The sequence below is a fragment of the Camelus bactrianus genome, chromosome 7 (genome assembly GCF_048773025.1).
Source record: "Camelus bactrianus isolate YW-2024 breed Bactrian camel chromosome 7, ASM4877302v1, whole genome shotgun sequence".
Taxonomy (NCBI): domain Eukaryota; kingdom Metazoa; phylum Chordata; class Mammalia; order Artiodactyla; family Camelidae; genus Camelus; species Camelus bactrianus.
In genome coordinates, this window is record NC_133545.1 from 10,833,724 (window position 1) to 10,854,581 (window position 20,858).

At 46.2% G+C, this 20,858-nt stretch overlaps 2 long non-coding RNA genes and 2 gene segments (V, D, J or C); all 4 read right to left on the minus strand.

Moving 5' to 3' along the window:
- Positions 1-9,093: 9,093 nt before the first annotated feature.
- Positions 9,094-10,606, minus strand: LOC141578115 (uncharacterized). Of its 2 annotated transcripts, XR_012508039.1 has the most exons (4): positions 10,449-10,606; positions 9,634-9,756; positions 9,323-9,526; positions 9,094-9,233 (listed from the first exon to the last, which is right to left on the minus strand). It is a non-coding gene; the product is annotated as an uncharacterized LOC141578115 (long non-coding RNA). The 2 variants fall into 2 exon arrangements; XR_012508038.1 differs by lacking the exon at positions 10,449-10,606 and having other exon boundaries at positions 9,634-10,274.
- Positions 10,607-12,630: 2,024 nt separating this feature from the next.
- LOC141578236 (T cell receptor beta variable 27-like) lies at positions 12,631-14,077 on the minus strand. The segment is given in 3 exon segments: positions 12,631-12,738; positions 13,614-13,903; positions 14,029-14,077. Coding segments are annotated over 3 exon segments (447 nt in total).
- A 2,183-nt stretch (positions 14,078-16,260) lies between these two features.
- LOC141578122 (uncharacterized) lies at positions 16,261-18,879 on the minus strand. Its single transcript, XR_012508047.1, has 3 exons — positions 17,289-18,879; positions 16,856-17,129; positions 16,261-16,398 (listed from the first exon to the last, which is right to left on the minus strand). It is a non-coding gene; the product is annotated as an uncharacterized LOC141578122 (long non-coding RNA).
- Positions 18,880-18,895: 16 nt separating this feature from the next.
- Positions 18,896-19,433, minus strand: LOC141578237 (T cell receptor beta variable 6-1-like). The segment is given in 2 exon segments: positions 18,896-19,248; positions 19,385-19,433. Coding segments are annotated over 2 exon segments (402 nt in total).
- Between the last annotated feature and the right edge of the window lie 1,425 nt (positions 19,434-20,858).

Below are 20,858 nucleotides of genomic sequence, written 5' to 3' on the forward strand. Positions count from 1 at the left end.
TCTTGTTTATTTTGTAACATGGAGGATGTAAACAGGCTCCAGTCTCACGTGAGGGTTCTTAGGGAAGTTGAAGTTTGAGGAAATCATATGAAAAAGGAAAAAGGGAAAAGAGGAGAGTGGTTAGGGATAGGACAGGAGGGAAGAGCTGGAAGGGAAGGACTAAAACCTGACACAAACGTACGCTTCAGGAGCGCGAGAGCCAGAAACTAACGGAACATTGTAAATCAACAATACGCCAGTCAAAAAAAGCAAAACAAAAAAATTTAAAATAAGTAAGAGCAAGAAGAAAATTGTAGAGCCATACACTAGGATTGTAATTTTATCAATCTTACAAATTTCTCTTGGTAAAAGGTCTCAACCTTTAATATGAACAAAAATCGCCAGGGGCTTGGAAAAATAATATGTACTCCTATAACTCACCTCCAGAAAGTCTGACTCTGAAATTCTGACTCTGTCCTAGAATTTACCTGCTTACCCTAACCCTCAGTGAGGCAGGTGGTCTCAGACCTCACTTTTTTTTTTTTTTTTTTTTTTTTTTTGCGTAGAGATTCTTAATAGGCTAAACTAATTAAAAAAAAGAAAAAAGAGAGACCACTTTATTAAATTACATGTTAAAATTTAAGTAGAACAGGAAGAATGTTCCTGGGAAAGGGAATATTTAATGGATAGATTTAGGTCCTGGAAATTGCATTTAAAAAAAGAATCAACAGGAAATAAGAAACCAAATTGAAAACAATGTGAATGAAGCTGAGGGAGGAGAATTTCCCAGGGCTTAGGGTATAGTCAGTATTGGCAAATGCTTCAAAGCGATCACACCAGTCAGAGAAACAGAAATAAGTCTTTGTCCCAGCAAGCATATAATTTTAGTCCTCAGAAGAATAGTTTCATAAGAATGGAAGTAGTCCCCCCAAAGCAGAAGACGGCATTCAAAGCACTGACTCCTCTGTGACAAAAGCAAAGGGGTTAGTTACTGAGTAAGACTTGGATTTGGAGAAGAGCAAAAATGGACAGTAAGGAACATTCACTTTTGAGCTGCTGTTTCAAGGGGTCCGAATGAAGTTTTGCCTGGGACAAAAGTATATTTGGACTTCTGGGAGTAAGACAAGTGGGTTCAGCTTACACTGAAATAACAGCAGATGTGACTGGGAAGAGTATACAAACTTTTCTAGAGATGATTGGTGGGTGGCGTAGAAATAACCAGTTTTGTAAAGAGATGATCAAATTTTAGAGGAGGTGTTTTGAATCCTTTATCTGCTCTACAGAATTGCACGGATCTCCCTAGGTAGGGGTAAAGCCACAACGCCTGCTTTCACCTACACTCATGTGGAATTATTGTCTCACTACAGTTTGGACCACACACCTGAGGGCTTTTCAACTGTCTGCATATCAATTTGCAGTTGCACATCAGATGTGTTTCCACTGAGTACATACATATTCATCTGTCTCCTTCCTCAACTCCATAGAAGCTAATTAGTGACCGGGGGGAGGAGGGGTCTGACATTATCACACTTAAAATTAGCACGCTTTTTGTGTGACTTGGATTTAACTCCTAAAAAAGAAATTAACCAGAGTCTTCACTTGGTCTGATATTATTCTAAAAACTAAGGATTTGGTCGCTCCTCTGATCCTTTCTCTTTTCCTAGGTTTTTTGTATCCAGCAAAAGCAAGTTATCCTTCACCCCTCCCACGTGGTGGATATCTCTTGGGTGTCCTGGCCCCTAATTAGAGAACTGAACTCCACTCTTTGGAATTCTTGATGCATAAGGTCAAAGTCACAGACTCTCAGCTGCCATGTTGTTCAAAATAACTCAACCCATTTGGCTAATGTTGAGTTTTCTAGAAGCACAGTTTTTAGCAAAACAGAATCTTTTTTTTTTTTTTCCTATTTTCTGGATTTGTAATCTAGCATGAGAGAAGGCTGATCCTTCTCAATGTGGCTGGAAGGCTGACGTCTGAATCTATAATCATCTCATAACTACGCAATTTAAGAAATGAAGGAGGCGGTCTATAATAAGGGAGAACAAACGGAGCCAACACGGTGGGAAAAGAAATGAGCTGTCGAATGTGCCATGTCACAGGTTCAGGACTTCAGTCTGGTTTCTTCCAGAGAAAATCCTATGTTCTTGTTTTGGGGTTTCATAGGATATGCTTTAACATTGCAAGAAATTTCCATATGGCTTATGACAGCTCTAGTTAGTTTCTGTTATTTCCTCTTTCAACCTGCTACACCACCTGCTTCCTGAGCTGGGCCAGGATGAGTTTGTGCATTAAGATCAGCTAATACTTACCACTGTGGATTCACTGCTGGCACAGAGATACACGGCTGAATCCTGCAGCGCCGCAGGCTGGATCTTCAGGGTACAGGATGAGTTTTGGTAGCACACAGCTGAAAACCTCTCCTTGGGCATCCCTGTTTTATCAAGTTCATTATTATTTTGGAAGGAAATCAAGAACTTGAACTCTTTTGCTGGGATCTGTTGATACCAGCAAACATAATTGTGTCCCTTTCTTGGGACACAGTACATTTCCGCTTTCTGTCCTGTCCCTTTGACCAGGTGCCCGGGAGTCTGGGTGACTTCTGCTTCAAGGAAGCCTGTGAAGAAAGCACACAGAAGTTGGAGCCTTCGTCCCTAAGGGAGTCGGCTGACATGGACAACAGGCTACGAGCAGGGGGCTGACAAGATCAGGACAGGAACTTACCTGCACCCAGGAGACAAAGGACCATGAGGCCGAGGACCGTTTGGCACATGGCAGAATCAGGAAAAGAGCAGAGGCATGTGGCTTTCTCCGAGGTTCTTTCTTCCCGGTGAGCAGCTTCTCTGTGACGTGCCCACTTCCTAGAACCGAGCAGTCTTTATATAAAGGCACACTTGCTTTTGTCACAGAGAAATCACTCCTTCAGATGCCGCCTTAAACTTGTTCATGGAATACTTCCATTCCTTATACTCTTAGGAAGTTATTTCCCTAAAGATTAGCATTGTATACTTACCGGGGGAAGAACTTACGTTCGCTTCTCTGCCTGCTTCTCTTGGAAGCGTTTGACAGTATTGACTATCGACTATGTGCTAAGTCCTGGAAATTTCTCTTCCTTCAACTTCATTCACATCATTTTCAACTACATTTCTTATTTCCTGTCCTTTCTTTATTTTTATTTTATTCTTTGATTTTTAATATTTTTTATTTGCAGTTCCCAGAACTGAAATCTATCCATTAAATTTAGAATCCTGCTCTGCACAAGTGAAAACCAAATGGAATATATGACACAACTCAGTCACTGGAAAACAGGCAGCACAGGGCTCTGATTTGTCTCAAGTCAGAAACAAATGGGGGCAGTGTCTACACACAATGAGGAGGGAAAAACAGAGCCTGTAAATCTTCTGAGTTGATGAGATAGAAGTGAAAAGTTGGAACAAAGGCAGCTAGAAGCTGTGAGGAAGACCGCCAGAGAGGAAGGAGCCACAGCAGAATGCCGAAAATCTTCACAGGGATCAAAACCAATTTTTGTCTCAGCAATAAGCTGTGTCTGTGTAGATGGAACTTTAAAAACATAGAGGGAGTCTGCAGAAAAGCTTAAAGCTTCAGCAGGATCCCCAGAATGGTCACCCTTTAGTAGCGGGACAAAATGAGGCTAGAGCAGGAGTGGGCAAGTCACAGCCCGGTGTCTGGCTGCCTTTTACGTAGACGGTTGTACTGGGGTGAGAGTCACTTCCAAGATGGCAGCAGGAGGAGCTTTAAGTATCTGATTTCCAGAGAAAAAACCGTAACCTGAAAATTTAGGAACAAGCATTTAAAACCTCTGAAAATTATCCTACGAGCATACAGCAAATGGAGAAACAGTCACTCAAGACAATCTACTAAATCTCAGGAGGAGCAGTGAGAGTCGGTGGCTTCTGAGCCATGACTCCCCGCATCCACCAGCCCAAGCTCTGTGGCAGGAGCTCTAACCCACGTGGATGTGGTCCAGAACTCAGGGATCCCCCAGGTTCTCCCCAGGGAGGGGCAGGCTGCCAGGCCCTCTCATCCCCACCAGCCCTGCAGTGTAGAAATTCTGTTTCTGGCCATTACAGCCCCGAGGTCTGGGGTCCCTTCTTCCACCCAGCACCCACTCATAGCGTGGACTCTCTACTCCAGGAACAGTAGTCCAAGAAGACGAGGCCCCAGTCTTCCTCTTCCTGGCTTGCTCATAGCATGGAGAGTCCACGCTGGGAGGGGCAAGTCAAGAAGACCAGGGCATCCTACCCCACCCAGGGACCCACTCAGAGAGCAGCAGTATCATTTCAAGGGAAGTGCATCCCTGTCTCTGCCCTGGCCCTGAAGCAGCGGGCTAGTGCGAGAGGCGGGCCACAAGGACACAGAGCTTCATAGCTCTACTTTGCCTTAAGGATCTGCCCAGCTTTGCTGCCATTTCTTAGAACTGTGCTGCAGCCTAAGACCTGCTTTCCTTCCTTCCTCCCTTTGCCTCCTTTTCCTACCTCACTCCTTCCCGTCAGGGTCACAGATCTCCATCTCCCAGCCGCCTCCCATTTTCTCCCACAGCCATTTTCTCTAATAAATCCCTCGCAAGACTAACCCAAGCTTGGTATCAGCTTCTTAGAGGACTTGAATTAAGGCAGCTTTCTTAAGGGCCATCAGTATTAAACTCCGCTGAAATAACAGATATTCGTAACAAATAAAATGATAGTCCAGAAAATAGTTGGTTCCTGTAAGCCCATCTGATGGCACTGGATCTGCACAGAAGCTCTCTCTTCCAAGATTCCCTGGTTTGACTGCTGGGAAATGACATTGCTGAATGTAAATGAGAGAAGGCAGAGGAGGCCAAACGTGGGATGACTCAGAACCGCAGAAGAAACCACTGACCCCTGGATAAATGGAATCACGTAGCGCCTGTCCTTCTGTGACTGGCTTATCGCTCAGCGTAATGTCCTCAGGGTTTATCTGTGTTGTCTTGAATTGCAGCATTTCCTTCCCTTCAGCTGTATGTATACACCATATTGTACTTACAGTTTTGTGAGGAAGGTAAAGCTCATGTTAAGTGTTCTGACCACAATAAAAATTTTTTTTTATTTTATTCTTTCTCCTTTGCTGTCTCCAAACTCTCAGAGCATCCAACATCACAACCTCCCATTTTTTCTATCAGATTCCCCCAAGAATTTCATTCCCTCCTTCCCTAAATGTGTCCTCACATTTTTAGTGACCGTCACACGCCCTGGAGGACAAGACAGTTCCCTGCCACTCTGCTTATCGACAGCAAACCATATCGACCACATCGGCAGCCCCTTTCCCTCTTCTCCTCCCCCATCACATCTCCCAAAACCGTCCACGTATGAGGATCAGACGGGGCACCCGGAACAGCAAGAGCATCTGTATCTCCAGTCCCGGGTCTCACCTTCCCTTCATCTGGACCAGAAAAGAGACGTGTCTGTTCTCTTCATTTCTCTCCTTGTATTTGCGAGGATGTGGCGTGTTTACAGAATCGGAGGGCGGGCTCCTCCGCCCCCTGGTGGAATGCTTTGGCCATTCACTCAAGATACATCCGTTTTATACATAGGCTGTATCCGGGAAATAGGGTAAGTGAGAAGAGACCCCAGAGAAACCTGGCCTGAATACTTAATTTTATAGAAGAAAAAATTTTAATCTAGGCAGAAGAATAAAGAGACACAAGCTTTAATCATTAGTAGGCAAAGGGTTGCAAATGTGTGGAAAGCAGGACATTGAAGTTAGAGGGTCGTTAGCCCAGCTGACAGTTTATAGCTGCCCTGGTTTTCACTTAACAGCACCAGAATTGGATGCTGGGCAGCACCTCTCGGCCTCTTGATGAGAGACTTGGAAGCTTGTGGTGTTGCTCGTGAGCATATGTGGCGACGGAATAACTACTGCACAGTCGGACCATGTACGTGTTCCTCAAAATTAAAGCGGGCACACATCCTCATCTTCTGAGTCCGGCATCGCTCACCAATGCCAATTCCTTCTCCCAGGGGTGAACTGTACTCACTCCTGCATCCATGTATTCAATCAGCCATCATAAATGTTTCAGTCTAGTAAAGGGTGTAAGTCACGTATCGGCCTTTAGAAAGTTGTTCTGGTCGATTGCAGGAGTCTTTTTTTTTTTTTTTTTTTTCCAGACGAGCTGCAGCATTTGATATTATTTATTAACATGAAAAACAGAGGGCAAACTCTAGTCATTTCAATATATCTTCCATAGCACTGCTTCTAGCTTTTGATATAAGTCCTATTGATTCCACTTAAATGGTTCAGAGACAGATCTGTATCCGGCAGGATAGTTAAATACATTGTGAATAATGCATGCTCCAGGTGAGTCACTTGTCTTCAAATCTGGCACAAATTTTAGCAGTTCTCATTTTCCCTACTTGATGAGAAAACTCTGAGACCACATTAGCATGCCTACGAGGGCAGTTTCTTCCCCTAAACGCAGGGATTCGTGAGAGTGGGGCAACCTCTCACCTGGGCCTGTCAACATGTTTCTAACTCTCCAACTTAGATTAAACAAACAAACAAACAAAAACCAAAGGAAGAAAGTTCCTATTTATCTACTGAAGAGAACCGAACGGGTGATTAAGGTGTCCTGGGAAATTACCACAAACTGAACGTCGGATAAGAGGAACCACTTTTCCCACTCTTGGCATAACTGTTGATGGTTTCTGTAGGTTTATGCCCCACTTCTATCTACAAAGGCGATCACGACAGTCACAAACCCAATTCCTCCTGTGGTTGTAAGAAGGGAGGGAGGTCTTCACAAGACCCTTGGATCTGGGAAACAGAGAGGTTTATGAACAGAGGGGAGGGAACCCTTCAGCTCTGTGTCTCTACTGCTGGCACAGAGATACATGGCCGAGTCCCCCACGCCTGCCGAGCGGATGTCCAGAGAACAGGAAGAGGTGTTGAGCCGCCTGGACTGGAAATTGTCAGAGGTGTCGGTTTCCCTGTTTAACTGTGTATCGTAGTAGTAAAGCAGCAGTTTTGGTGGTTGGCTGGGCTTTTGTTGGTACCAGTACATGGTATCATGATTCAGAGTCTGAGAACAATTCAGGGTCACTGGTTTTCCCGTCCTGGTCACCCAGTATCTTGGGGTCTGGTTGACCATGGCACCCACGGGACCTGCAAGGAGAGGAGGAAGATGCTGAGACAGTAAAGGAGAGTAACGTTGCTGCCACAGAGCTGGGGACGAAATAGCGTTAGTCAGAGATGTCCTTTCTGACCAGGACTCACCTGCTCCAAGGAGACAAAGGGCCACACAGTGGAGAAGCCTGGGACCCATGGCAGGGCCAGAACAGGACTGAGGCATCTGTCTGTTCAGCACTCTGGTCTCTGGCCTGGGAGGTGGGACTTCACTGCATCCCTGGTCCCTCATAGGCGGATGCGCCTGTGATGCTGCTGTTGATTGCAGCACGGCAAGGGCCCTGCTTGCTGTGACACTGTCCACGGCTTCCTGCTGGGCAGAGGCGCTGGGCTCAGCTGGGTCAGGAAGGAAGTGCTGTGGTGGACCCTGACTTGCCTCTGTTCCTCTATTTGCCGCAGGTCCATCCAGGCTTCCCCTGCTCAGTCCTCGTTTCCTTCATCCTATAAGGCAGTTTCGAGGTTCCTCATCGCATCAGCAATTTTTGCTGAAGGCTCACTTAGAAACCTGTTGTGATAGTGACTTTGTGTTTTGCTGTTCCCAACACGGGTGGATGACTGATGTCTGCAAAGTAGCCTGACCTTCATACAGGCATCAAGCCCTGGAATCCCCCCATGTATATCCACTTTTCAGAGAGTAACTAGGAAATGCTCTATAACTTTTGTCCATCAGTGACACCAGAATACCTCCTTGTGGCCGATAGAAAAGTGCCTCCAAGCAGCCTTCCTACACTGGCTGGAGGAAATCTGCGAAGGAGAGAGATGCTAGGGCTTAGAAATGTATCTGGCTCCTCATTCTGCTCCTACCAGAGCCAGAACCCTCCGGCCACCGCAACACCAGGGCCCCGATAAGCCTCACTAAGAATGCCAGCGCCCTATTGCAACAACTGGAAGTGACCTCAGAAATGTCCAGGACTGGCGGACACACATCTGTATAGAGTGCTGACCCGTGCTTTTCACACTAAGAAATCAGACACAATGGATAAAGGAAAGCTGACTTTATCTGTAACAACTGACCTGGCTATTCCACTCTAAAAAGGGATTTTTAAAAGTATTTGGGAGGTGGGGGTGGTATAGCTCAGAGGCAGAGCACGTGCCTAGCATGCACATGGTCCTGGGCTCAATCCCCAGTACTGCCATTAGCAGCAACAACAAAAAAGACATCAAGACACCAAGACATTTCCCCCATTTAAGCCTTGATACCAGAGTATTTCAGCCTTCCAAAGCAACCCCAGTAGCTACAACCAAATGAAGTTTCCAAAGATGAGGATAAAAATACTTGGAAGTAGATTTCTGCTAAACCAATCTATGCTAACTTAAACTCATTATCCGCATTTCCACCATTGTCAGGGGGCAACCTGCACAGCTGGAGTAAATGCATTTTGATTCACTATTTGTATTTCCATCAGGGAGACTTGTTTATCCTGTGATAAAAAGGCACGTAAAGATGTTGCCATAAGCATGGTCACAATCGCTCTTACATCCGAGCAGCAAGACAGGCAAGAAACCTGCTGTGACTTACACCAGCATAACACACACATATTTAAAAAAATAGATTAAATACATTTGCATAGACTGAGTTCTATGTAAGGAGCCCCCAAAATCCCCCAAATCACAAATCTCCCCATCCAGATTTTCTGGAAGTACTCTGGTCTTTCAAGAGTTAATTCTAGCTTTTCCTCTCTTCTCTCCCTGGGGGGAGGAGGCAGTGGGAAAGACTCTTGTTTAGGGCTGCCCATGCTGAGAGGAGACAGGGCGGATGTGGTTTTGCACAGCAAGGACGCGACACTGAAGCACTGTGTCTAGGCTGCTGGCACAGAAGTAAACCCCCGAGTCCTCTGGCTCTGCAGGGTGGACCTTCAGAGTGGAATACGTCCCTTCAGTCCTTTCGGCAGAGAATCGGTCTTTGAGCATCCCCGATGCATCCCGTACAGTGTCTCTTAGGAAGGACATCAGAAACTTCATCTCTTTCCCCACAGCATGTTGGTACCAAACAAGATACTCATGTCCAGAAACCGGGTCGCATCTCACACTCACGGCCTGTTTCTTCTCTATGACCCTGTGGCTGGGGAACTGAGCGACTCCAGCCAACAGGTGTCCTGGGGGAAGAGACGAGAACATAGAATACATGACAAGAATGGACTAGGAAAAGGGCAAAGTGGAGATTTTCAAATTTCTAAGGACTCACTTGCTCCCAGGAGGCAAAGGGACACCAAGCTGAGAAGCCTGGAAACCATGGCAGGGTCCAGATAAAAATGAGATCTTTTCCAGGTGAGAGGCCTTGCGAGGGTGAGCAGAAATGAAAGCAAATTCATATCCTGGTGGCCCCCTAGGTGTGGCCTGGCAGTGACATCACCGTGTTAGCCGCTGTCCACCGTCTCAGGAGCTCCCTCTAGGAAAGAACAAATTTTCTCCATAAAAAAATCACCCCCTTGAGGGGTGATGAAAACCTGATACCCATAAAAATCGGCCTGTTTATGCATTTAAGTAGGTATTAACCTCATCTGTGTTCCATCTCTACCTCCGTCATCACGTCGCATTCTCCTCTTCCAGCGTGTCAAGTCCCCTCTGCCTCCCTCTTACAGGGGTACGATCGATTGCATTAGGGCCCAGCCGGATAACCTGGAATAATCTCTCCTTAAGATCTTAATCACACTTGTAAAGTCCATCTTTGCCGTCTAAGGCAACAGTCACAGGTTCCAGGGATGGGGACATGGGATGGGGGTCTTTGCGGGGGAAGTGGCACTGGGGGTCATTATTCAGCCAGCCACGCAACACAATATGTTTCGTTGATCAGTTTGGAAATGTTTATGGCTATCATTTTCCTGGAATACAAAGGAATCAACTTCAGCTGCAGGCTTCTTGCCCCGCCTGAAGTTTAGGAAGCAGCGGAGTGGAGGCCAAGAAGAAAGCACTGAGTCGGGGTCTGTCTGAGGGCTCTGAGTCTGGGGAGCAAGGACGATTAACAGCAACATCGCGAGTCAGCTTAATAGAGACTCTGGAGATCCAAAGGTGGGGAATTTATACATAAATACGTCACAGGGATGTAATACACAGCACAGGGAATGAAGTCAATATTTTATGATAACTTTGTATGGTGAGTAATCTATAAATTATTGAATTACGATGTTGTACACCTGAAGCTAATATAGTATTTTAAGTCAACTAGACTTCAATTTTAAAAAGCATATATGAAATTAAATGGGACTTTTATTAATTGTTCTTAAATAATTTTATGTACTATGTATTAATCTGCAAAGTATTTCCCCTTTGACAGTTTATCTTAAGCATCCCTACCAGAATAAATAAATTACCTATTTGGTTTTCTTTTACTTTCTTTGTGCCTGTGAAGGGAAGCACAATACATGCAAATGAGATCAGATCATACATTCTAGGTCCATAACATTTTTTCAGGGCTTTTGTAGCCATCAAAAGTTTACCTATGATTGATGGATAAAAGTAACAAACTCAATTAAAAAACAAGAAATTCTTTCGGTAAAAGAAAAGGGGAGGGATAAATTGGGAGTTCGGGATTTGCAGATACTGACTGGTATATATAAAATAGATAAACAAGTTTATACTGTATAGCACAGGGAACTATAACTGATATCTTGTAGTAGCTTATGGTGAAAAGGAATATGAAAACGAATATATGTAGTTTCGTGTATCACTGAAGCATTGTGCTGTACACCAGAAACTGACACAACATCGTAAACTGACTAGACTTCAATAAAAATATTAAAAAATACCTTGCAATGGCCTATAATGAAAAACAATATGAAAAGTAATATATACCTACAAATGAATTACTGTGCTGTGCACCAGAAATTAACACTGTTTTTTTAGAAGAGATAGAAATGGTTGAGAAGCAATAATGAAAAACAAAAGGGACATCAGTACCAATGAGGATCATTTACAGAAACCGGTAACACCGCTAGTTAATGCCTGCAAGAGACGTTCGATTCCCTATCACTCTACTTCCATGGGGAAGTCCGGACCCGGGGACGGTAACTCTAGGTTATGACAAGCACGATGGTGGTTATACGACAGCGCTTGTGTGATCCTGAATTTCCCGTAAAGCTTCAAACACAGGCCTCTTTAGAAGCCAATGCCACTGAAGCCTCGCGGACTGTATTAATATGTGGGCTGTAATGGAGCAGATGCAACATAAAATGATGGGCTTTGAAAACTCCCGCAACCCAGAATTAATTATACGTGAAACTCCAGAGAAGACTTTGTGGTCGTGGATCCCACATGTAGTTATTGCATGTAGACTCTTTCACAGGGAACAGTCTTTGGTCTTATCACCTCTACTGACATCTTTGACTTAATTAGTACAATTCTATTAACATTGAGAATATGATAAAAGGTTGGACCTAAGGGGCAGCAATTTTTAAAATTCTGAAATGTCTGGGTAAGTCTTTTGAAAAGAGAGAATGGTCCACTGGAAGCCTATGCTGATAATCACATGAGATGCTCCCAGGAGAGAGAGCTCACCTTAAAGTCAGGGTGGAGACAGGGGTCTGGCAGGGTAGACGGACCCAGTAAGACAGCCGTCATTCTTGGAAAGATGAGCAGATTCTACGCTGAGTTGTGTTGCCAGACTTTGTACGTTGGATGAGGTTCTCTGCGTGCTCTTGTTCCAGGTGAAAATTACTATTTTACTGACTGGTGAATGATGTATGTAGTTGAATGAACCTTTGCACTAAAGCCTCAGTAAGACACTGGGGATCAAGACACAGACTTGCAGTCCTGCCCCTCCAACACAGAGAAGGAAAAGGCAAAGGCTGAGCAAAAGGTTTCCTCGCGCACTTCATCAACAGAGATGCCACTCCGCAGGAAACTATACCTGGGAGTGATGATGGAGCGCACGGGGAGCAATACTAGGGTCTGCTTATTGCCTTGCTTGGTAAATGAAATGGTACAGAGCAGAAGCATCAGCAGCGGCCGGCAAGTATTTTAGGGTCCAACAGAAAAAGGAAAGAATGCCATGGATGTCGTGGTACCCAAGAGAGGCAACATCCTTTTCGGGGTGATGTATAGCACAGAGTAAACCAGGGCTGGCGTAGAGAAAGAATTAAACACTACTCGAGTACGTGATTCATCTTGTTTGCATTCCCACGTGAAAACCCGTGGAATCTCCCCAAAGTATGGGTGGGTGAGGACTCTGCAGGGGGCTCAGATCCTGGACTAGTCAGAGGGGTGTTGGGAAGATGGTATGACTGATCCTTCATTCATTAACCCCGCACTCCTCAGGCACTCTGGTGAGTATGGAGATTAAAAAAAAGTACCCAATATAAGCATAGTCGCTGCTCTCATTAACTCCAACATTTATTCATGTACGTTTTAAACAGCAAACAATCGAGTATGTTAACTGCCCTGAGGATTGATGTTCAGGCTGTCATTAGAGCACAGAGAAGAACTAATTCAGTCAGGGATTCAAAGAAATCTTCCTGGAGGAAATGACTCTGAATTGGTATGTAGAGAAATCATTAATTAGGTGTCCAGGTAGAGGGAACATTCTTGGTGAAGACCCAGGGGTGAGTCAGCGTAGGACATGTTCAGGTCCCAAGGAGGGTTGTAGAGCGGAAGGCAGCTGTGTAACTGAAGGAAAAGGGACGTTCACGTTAAGGAAGGGAGACAGGTGCAAAGACCGCATCGTGGAGTTGTTGAGAGGCTTGTAAAGTAACATAAACTTCAGATGTCAGCCAAGTTAATGAAAGACGCTGATGAATTTTAAGCTCCAGAGTACTTTGTGGGTGGGGGCAGGTAGCAATTTGGATGGTGGTTAAGGAATCCAGGCGAGAGGCAGCATTTGCTGGACCACAGTGTTATCAGTGAGGATAAGAAAAGCTAGTAAAACTTGCAAGGAGTTTAATACTTAGAAGTGTGCAGGGAGGGTACATTAGGGGTGGGAAGGGAGTATCCAAGAGATGATGGGGACGACTTCTCCACCTTTGGCTTGGGCATTTGGGGGGATGGCAGACCATTTGCTGAGATGAGGAAAATGAGATAACAGATTTAGTAAACAACTCAGAACGTGCTGTTCCTCCAAGCTACAAGACTTGTAAGAAGAGGACTTGAAATGTGGGGTGAAGTTTTGTTAAGTGAGTGAACTGAAAACACAATGTTCAGTTTGGGTAACAACGATCCTCAGTAAGGAGAAAGGATGGCAGTGTGTGCAAAAGTCTTTTTCTAGGAAAGGAAAGCCTTACCCCTGGTGCTAGACTTAACGCAGTTAGCTGGGCCTGCTTTGAAAAGCTCGTTGGCGCCAGAAATGAGCGGAGGGCACGTTGCACAGGGGCTGCGTTGCTCAGAGTCCCCACAGCTGGGGAGTCAGGGAAGGACTTCTGTGGGCACAGATGACGGGGGAAGTTTTTCCTTTTGGTTGGGTGGGGCCTCCCACGGGAGGCGCCTCCCTGCCCTCGTGGCTGCCCTTCTTGTGCAGACAGCAGCTGGCTGCGCCGCGCTGTGGATACGCTGCTGGCGCAGAGGTACAAGGAGGTCTGGGTGATGCTGGCCGACTCCAGGGTCAGGGAGAAATCCTTCTTCTCTTTCCGAGAAACAGTGTACCCATCAGGGATATCTCCCTTTTCAGTAAAATTAACATTCCGTGAGAAGTAGATCAGCCTGAGACCCAGCCCTGGGTCTTGTCGATACCAGTACATAGCCTCATGGTTCATATTCTGAGAACAAGTCACTGTCAGCTTCTTCCTGGTCTCTGTGATGCGGTGTGTGGGGCTCTGGGTCACGTCGGCTTCCACGGGGCCTGTGGGGGAAGGAGACAGAGCTAGAGGCAGCCGAGGAGGCACCTGATGCTGCAGCCCTTAGGAAAGGGCTCGAGCTAAGACCTGCAAGCTACAGGCGAGGTTGCCCTCGGGCTCTGGGTCTCACCTGCTCCCAGGAGCCAAAGCAGGACCCAGCCCAGGAGCCGGGGGCCCATGGCAGTGTCACTCAGGCGTCTGCCAGCGCTGGGGGCTCTAGTTGGTTTCTGTGATGTCTCTTTCTCTGCAGCTACTTGGCCCTCAATTTCCCGAGAGATGCAACACCCCTTTCCTTCTAGGGAAACCAGAAGTGTAAACCAGGCGACTGTCCTGGCCAGCCTGGGCTGGGGAGGCTTGTGATCCCTGCCATTTTCCTCGCCCTCCTGGGAGGCTGCTGGTTTCTGTGCATTTGACAGCTTCTTGTTAGCACCTTTTTTGTCAAAGTTGAAAAATATTTTGGATCTCTAAGATGGAAACTGGTGTAACGTATTTGATCATCACTTAGAAATATGAGAACGTGAAACATGCTATCATCAGAACTACACTTTTTCTAGGTTTCTACCTCTCATTTCTACTCCGCAGAAAAATTACAAGTATATTCCTGTCTTTGTATGGCCATGGACATATTTTTCAGCCACGACCTTTTAAAAGAGTCTTGTGTGAAAATTTAGCCAAATCCCCGTCATGGATTATTTTATTGGTCTGTATCCAGTTCAAGATCCTAGACCCAGGGCTCTTTTCTCGTTAGCAGCTTAAACTTAGTCACGAATGTGAATAACTGCTTTCCTGAAGGCTGGTGTTGGATGTATCTTTCTTCCCTTTCCTCCTCTCTCTCCTCTTAAAGGGGCTGTGAGAGGCAGAGGCGACACCTGCCTTCTGCAGCAACCTCACCTTTATACCAGCAAACTCAGTTTCTTTGCTGCTTGGGGCGTGTGGCTTTGCTTGCTTGTGGTCTCCAGACGGGGCTCCACAGGGAGGGTTTCTGTCCCTGGAGAATCGTTAAGCCAGTCTGTGCTTTTCTGCTCTGCTCCCAGCCATGCGGAGCTCTGCCGGTGACTCGGGTGTCCCCGCATCATCTTAGCTCCTCCAGCAGCTCACAGATGGCTCCACTTTCTGGGTCTCTGTGCCCTTCCTGCATTGAGATAACTTCCCTGGGGCTGCCCAGAATATTTCCCCCCTTTAACTCCCTTGAGCTCTTCTTGGGCTATGTTGGAATCGAAGTATTCTTGAGAGGGGCGGAGGAGGAGAGGGAAGGAGACTGCCCCGTGCTCCTAATTGCTTCCCACCACAGCTAGAGCTTCACCGAGCCCCTCTGTATTTTGCTAAATCGTTATTATCTCCAGACAAGAAGTGGGTTCTCATCCCAGTTCTTGGGCTGCCGTCGAATCTCAGAGGTGGCTTTCTGGCCCCAGTCCCCTTCAGGTGGACATTTGGCTCTAACAATCCATGGGAGTGAGGGAGTCGTGACATTAACCCTACTCTAAGGAGGAGAGTTCTTTCTTTCTATATTTCTGCACCAATCCTTTCTGGAAAAGGCTGTAGGGAGCAAACCTGGTTCTACTTCCATCCTAGGTGTTCATGTTGTCCTGGCCAGTCCTCCATACCCTAGCTACGGGTCCAGGTACTCTCAAGAAAAAACCCCCAGCAGTTTTCATTCTCAAGAAGCTGCCTCAGTAAATAATTTTGTATTACCTAGTAATACCTTGTCATCCCAAACTGCATCTGTAGAAATCTTTCACAGCTTACCCACATCCACAAAACAGAAGGATCTATTTATGCTCCTGTCCATTGGATTCTCCCAGGTTCCGTGGTACTTCCAACATCGTAGAGGTGGACAATTACAACTCAGAGACTTGTACTTTATCCCAAGCATTTTCCATATTAGATTAACCCAAGATTTAGGAGGCTGCTGCTTCTATATTCCTACCCTCCCCCACTGGCTAATTCCCTCTCCTCAGACACCTGCTTCTCGCCTCCCTATGCCATGGACTGTGAGGCTGCTCTGGTCTCTTCTTTCTTCTTCAACATCAACCAAGACCCTAAAGTGATACTGCTGAGCTGAGTCCCCAGTATGTTTGTACTTAGAAGCCAGTTGCTGTATCTTCCCACCCTTCTTTCCTGGAAACTTCCCTTCCCTCTGATCTCTCCTTCCCAAGGCCACCACAGCCAAGAGTTTGGGGAACTTCACTTCCCCAATGCGGGCCAGGCTCCTGTGTCCCTAACAAAGGGACTGGGAAGAAGAGAGAATCCTCCAGGTGGCCAGGAGCTCTGAAACGTCTCCTCCACATTTTGCACATTGATGTAAGGCATTCTGGTCTACACTGTCCATCCCCGTGTGTCTTACCCTGCAGGTCTTCAGTGCCTGCTCTCAGCCTCCTCCTCTGAGACACTGCTCAGTACACCTGCTGCGTCTCTCCTCCATCCTTCTTGGATGACAGTCTCTTGACAACAGTAAGTATGTCTGCCTTTATCCAACTGAGGAACCGTTTCTTTAAAACCCCTGTAGGAAGGACACATCTGTCCCTTTAATTATACAGCCATATTTGTTTTCCTGTGGGTGATCCTGAACCCAGACACAGACTATAGAATTTTCACCACACTTCAAATCCTGTTTTACTTATCCTCAGGCCGTTTTTGCTTCTGAGGAAGTCATTCTACCCTGTATATTTTTCTATACTATATGAGTAACCTTCGAAAGACCTTGTGAGATTTTAGTACTGAGTTTTCTTTTAATTGGTCATATAGTATCCAATTTTATGTACACTTGTTTTATCAGTGTCTGAAATGCAAGTGTATATTAAGTAATATGTTAACGCCCTCTAGTGGACTATCCCAGCAGTAGGCAGACTAATGGCCCCTTAAAGATGCTCAAGTCCTAATCCCCCCAACCTGTGAATGTTTAGATTGCAAAAGGGAAGGAAGGTTGTGGATGCAGTTGAGGTTGCCTATCGGCTGACCTTGAGCTGTAGACAGTAGCGTGGGTTATCCAGGGAGGCCCAGTCTAATCATGTGTGTCCTTCAGAGCGGAGAACCTTTCCCAGCTGTGTTGAGGGAGACGGGAGCGTGGAAGAAGAGTCAGAGAAGGAACATTGCTGACTTTGAAGCTAGAGAAAGCGAACCACAGGGCAAGGAAATCTGATTCTGTCCAAGAGCCTTCAGAGAAGAATGGAGCCTTGCCAATTTTCTGATTTTAGTTGAGTGAGACCCATGTTGGAATTCGGACCTCCAGGACTGTAAGATAATAAATTTGTATTGTTTTAAGCCATTAAGTATGTGGTTACTTGTTGTAGCAGCAACAGAAGACAATTATAATCACCAACACTAAAAATTAGTGGGGAGATGTGGTAAGAAAGCAACTAAGGCGGGAAAAGCAGAGGAAAGGATGATAACCTGGCAGGCAGGGCTCTGGGTGTTCTTGTGTGGGTGGGGGAGCTGGGGAAGGCAGGGTCACTACGTGTCTTGGGTTTTCCACTTTTGTGCAGAGGATGTGGCTGCGTTGATAAACTGCTGGTGCACAGGGACTCTGGTGTACCTAGAAGATTCAAGGATCAAGGGAGAGCATTCTTTTCTTTCTCTGTCTCTCCACATCTCCATCCGCCCTCCACCCCAACCTTTCCCTCTGCGTGCTTGAGTGTGTTTGTGTGGTCACCTCACAGTGGAAAGAAAGCTGGAAAGCCAATGGACTTCTTTGATATTCTCAGTAGCAGGAACAAATTCCAATCTCCTGCTATTTGGAGGGTGACTCCTTGGGTCACCCTGGTGGCTCTGTGCTCCTTAGCAGTGACCATGCACACCGTGTTGGCTATTGACTGTCAAATCACAGGAAGGATCTCTTCCCAACAGAATAGTCCATCCCTGAGGCTAGCAATGACTGCGGGGCTCCCTGCTGGAACATTCTGATCCTAAACCTGTGGAGATGAGGCATTTGCAAAACTGGAGCGTGTCAAGAACAGAAACTGGTAGCATCTACCTTTGAAAATGGCATCCCCTGTCCTTTAAAAAAACTAAAAGTGAAATTACCATATGATCCAGCAGCCCCACTCCTGGGCATATATCCAGAAGAAACTCCAGGTTGAAAAGATACATGCACCCCAATGTTCATAGCAGCACTATTTATAATAGTCAAGACGTAGGAGCAATTCCCCAGTGACAGCCAACAAGGAAACCGGGTCTCTAGTCCCAGCACCACAAGGAGCTGAGTCCTGCCAGTCATAGGGATGAGCTGGGTGGAGGAGCGGGGCTCCAGAGAGAATGCTGCCAGATGACACCTTGATTTTAATCTCATGAGACCTTGAGCAGAGAACCCAGTCCCTCCCATCCAGGACTTCCGACACACAGAGCCATGACATGATAAGTGGGTGATGTTTTGACCTGCCTAATTGCAGTGATTTTTTACCCAGCAATAGAAAACTAAGACAGCTGGCTGGCACCCAGCATCCTCCCTTGGGGACTGTACAGTGAAAGTTCTGCTCCCGGATAATCCCTGAAGACAAACACATTTCATTTCTTTCTCACCCCTCTCCGCTCCCTCTCACACACACACCAAGTTCTTCCTAAACCCACACATTGTCTGACAACTTTTCACTACCGTTGCATCCGCTTTTACTTATGCTCAGGCCACTGCATGTCTGAGGAAGTCCCAGTACCCTATCTCCCCATCCAACATGGTTACTCATTGAGACACTCATGGAAGAATCTTTGGCTTTTTTTTTTTCTCCTTTCTTGACTTAATTGAACAGAATTCAGTTTCATCAAAATTTTCTTACAGCTGAACCTGAAAACTGAAGTTGGTCTTAGAAAATATTCACGTTGGGTTAATATCCTTTAGTCTAGTACAATACCAAAGAAGGGCAAAGACTTTGATTAGAATAGAGAGAGTGATTTAGACAAGAATGGGAAAAGGGAAGCAAAGAATATTAAGGTCAAAGGCAGGGCTTCAGTGCAGGCTTCTGAGGAAACTTCTAGTCGGGGTCAGGAATCTTGAGGACAGCACCCCCTCACTCCTCCGTTTGCCTCTCTTTTTGTGCGGAGAGGATGTGGCCGTGCAGCGCTGTGGATTCACTGCTGGCGCAGAAGTACACAGATGTCTGGTTGGTGCTGGCTGACTGCAGGGTCAGGGGGAAATCGGCCTGATCTTCTCGAGAGACATGATACCCCTCAGGGACATCTCCTTGCTTAGTAGTTCTGGTACCAGTTGAGTAATAGATCAGCCGCAGCCCAAATCCTGGGTCTTGGCGGTACCAGTACATTGAATAATGATTCATCCTCTGTGAACACTGGAGAGTTAATTTCTGTTCTGTCTTCAGGATTCTGTGTCTTGGGGACTGTGTGACTGCAGCTTCTTTGAGGCCTGTGGGAGACAAAGCAGGGATCAAATAGAAACAGCCTGGGGAGCGGAGATGAGTGCTGCCTTCTTGATGAAACATTTTGCTGCCGGAGCCTGGGAAGCCAGTGACAAGGATTCCTGACCTCTGCTCAGGACTCACCTGCTCTGATGAGAAAGATAAGAGCACAGCAGAGGAGCCTGTTGCTCATGGTGGCAGCAGATGGAGAACACTGTCTGCTCCTGGGCTGAACTAAGTCTCTGATGCCAACACTTTTCACCCACTTCCTGGCCCGAGACCACGCCCTCCTCCCTCACTGCTTCAGAAAGCATCGCAAAGCCTCTTAGACTTGACTGAATGTGATAATTTCATTTATCCAGGTCACATGACTGTTTACGCCCTTCCCTTGAAGAATTAGCATGGCAGGATTTGCCTCTGTGACTTTTCTGATTTCCCTTATCTTTTGTAATATGGGGGTTTTACATCTTTTGAATTTTCTCTGGACTATTGTGGTAAATTGATGTGTGTTCCCTGGACCCTTGAGTGTTTTCTCGGAACACTTCTGGAACTCTTTTCCATTTTGTCCTTATGTCCAACCTCGACTTTCACTCTAAAAGTACTCTCGTCTCTTTAGCCAGCCTAATGTTATTCTTTTCCACAAACACTGTATGTGCTTTCCAACCTCTGTGCTTTGCACATAATCCTACGTCCTCTCTTTTTCCTTTAGGCTGATGCTTAAGGGAGTGAAAAGGTGTGGGGAAGGGAACGAAGCAACCAGACGTACACAAATTTAGGAAAATCTCGTAGGTGCCCAGAGCACGTTCAGAGAGGATTTCATATGCTGTAGCAACTCATCTTAGCAGAGCTTCCACCGATGGAAGTGGGTATGGACAAATGCTGATGTAAGGACTTTCAGCAGCTGTCTCCCAACTGCTCTGAACAATGCTTGCTTTGGGAAAAAAAGCATTTTAGGGAAATTGTGGGATGCTCATCACCACAGATGAACTGAAGCCCAAATGTCATTGATGTGACTTTCTGCAATTTGACATTATTTCTAGGAAGGTTTTTTTTCCACAAATTCTAGGTCACCTAGGATGTGGCAGTGAATTACTATAGATAAACTGCTAGCACAGAAGTGTGAGGATGTCTCTAGGACCTGGAAGAAACCCTCCTTCTTCTGGGAGACACTCAGCAGGGAACCTTTTTCAGTGCTGCCCCCAACAAGTGAGCAGGGGGTCAGCCGCAGCCCCAGTGCTGGGTCGTGGATGCACTAGAACATTCTGTCATGACCAAAGTCTGAAAGACATTCCAGAAAAGCTTCCCCCCTGTTCTTCTCTAGGTTCTGGATTACTCTAACCTCCAGGTGACCTGTGGGAAAAGGATGCAGAAGGTACAAACTGTGTCCATCAGGAAGCCCAATGTTTTGAGCATGACAAAAACAAACAAAAACCCTGTGCTGGTGCCTAGAAATCCTAGGGTCTGAATTCCCCTTGTGCTCCAAGACCTCATCCACTTCCAAGAGATAAACTGAGAGCCTGAGCCTCGTGGCAGGATAGGAGAAGGAACAGGTTTTCCTCCAGCTGTCAACAGCCCATCGGTTGCTTGCCTGTGATGTCACTGTCTCCGCCCACACCCA